Source organism: Capsella rubella, unplaced genomic scaffold, assembly GCF_000375325.1.
Source record: "Capsella rubella cultivar Monte Gargano unplaced genomic scaffold, Caprub1_0 scaffold_5, whole genome shotgun sequence".
NCBI classification, from domain to species: Eukaryota; Viridiplantae; Streptophyta; class Magnoliopsida; order Brassicales; family Brassicaceae; genus Capsella; species Capsella rubella.
In genome coordinates this window covers 11,342,822-11,344,119 of record NW_006238919.1, presented here as the reverse complement: position 1 = coordinate 11,344,119, position 1,298 = coordinate 11,342,822, and the positions used below count along the sequence as shown (strand labels likewise).

General features: G+C 32.9%; 1 protein-coding gene across 1 annotated transcript; it reads right to left on the bottom strand.

Annotated features, from left to right (window-relative positions):
- Positions 1 to 650: 650 nt before the first annotated feature.
- LOC111830666 lies at positions 651 to 1,281 on the bottom strand. The gene is made up of 2 exons (XM_023783190.1): positions 1,022 to 1,281; positions 651 to 932 (listed from the first exon to the last, which is right to left on the bottom strand). Exons 1-2 carry the CDS (start codon positions 1,166 to 1,168, stop codon positions 651 to 653), a joined length of 429 nt encoding a protein of 142 aa, XP_023638958.1. The 5' UTR covers positions 1,169 to 1,281.
- Between the last annotated feature and the right edge of the window lie 17 nt (positions 1,282 to 1,298).

Below are 1,298 nucleotides of genomic sequence, written 5' to 3'. Positions count from 1 at the left end.
TAAAGAACATCTTCCCCTGTGGTAAAAAATTGAATTTAACAATTTAGAGAATTTAAACTTAATAAACCAAGTCTAATCTGTATCTTGTTAATAGATAATAGTTTGACAAACTAAAACAGGTTTATGAAAATGATCTTCTTCATAGTTTATGACAATTCATATTCTTCAAGTAGTATGGAAAAATGTTTGTGTTATAACTTATTGCCAATGCAACAAACTATAACCAAACATGAAAAACCATACTACTTTATTGGATAAAAATCTTAAAACTAATATAAAAACGAAAACAAAGTTTCACTGCAAATCACTTTTAAGTAGCAGTAGCCTGATCCTTCTCGCCATCTTTTTTTTCTCCTTCCACGTCTCCAACATCGCCGAACTTCTCACCATCCTTTACTGCTCCATTTATTCCACTCGTGATTCCCTGTAAACTTGTAGTGCATTTGAAGCAAACTTTGTTTAAGTAGCTTTGACTTAAGTGCTGTTACTAATTCATACCCATATGTTTAAATCAAAAAAAATTCCACAAGTAAGAATTATAGTCGTTACCTGTCTTCATGATTGTAATAGAGAAGTGCTTGGCCTATAAATTCTGGAAAACTTCTTTAAAAACAACATTCATTGTTTCTTTCTGAGGTTTACCTTCTTTATCAACAATCAATACCAATGAGTATGTGTTCATTAAGAACATCATCAGCGAGTATGTTGTCAAATGCAGCAAGATCAACATAAAAATCATTAGACAAAGACTGGCATCGAGTAATGATTGTTGAATTCATTATCGACATTTTGTATGTATGCTTGGTTGCTCTAAACTTCCAAAATGCTCTAGTGAGTTGGAAGTTTTCAATGACTCTCCATTCTCCAAAAACAATTAGTCGTTGAAACTTGTTCAACTGTTGTTTTTTAATGGTTGCATGAATTAGTATTCCCTGTAAAACCAAAGAAAAAAACAATTAAACATGTTAGCTAACAAAGCAGTAAATTATGTATGTTTTACAGGATTGGACGAAACACTTACCGCTACATCAGCCAAGATCATCTCGATTGTCTCTCCAGTGTAAGTAGTGAACTGTTTCCATGTGTGGACGATCTTCACTCTTATTTTCCATGATGTCTTGAATGGTTTGATGTCTGATAGCTCGGTGAAACACTCCTTTGCTGCCATTGTTTTTAAGTCGCTTTAGGTTTAATGTGTATGTGTATTAGTAACATATGCTTGACTATTTATAGATCGGCCTTTACTTGGTTGCAAAGATATGGCATATTCTCTATGGCATATTCTCAAAGATATCGTT

What these genes read in the sequence shown, in the direction of transcription:
- LOC111830666 (XM_023783190.1), bottom strand. Translation starts at nt 1,168, where the DNA reads ATGGCAGCAAAGGAGTGTTTCACCGAGCTATCAGACATCAAACCATTC. An exon ending in TGATCTTGGCTGATGTAGCG is followed by an intron (nt 933 to 1,021) that starts GTAAGTGTTTCG and finishes TTGGTTTTACAG; the next exon opens with GGAATACTAATTCATGCAAC.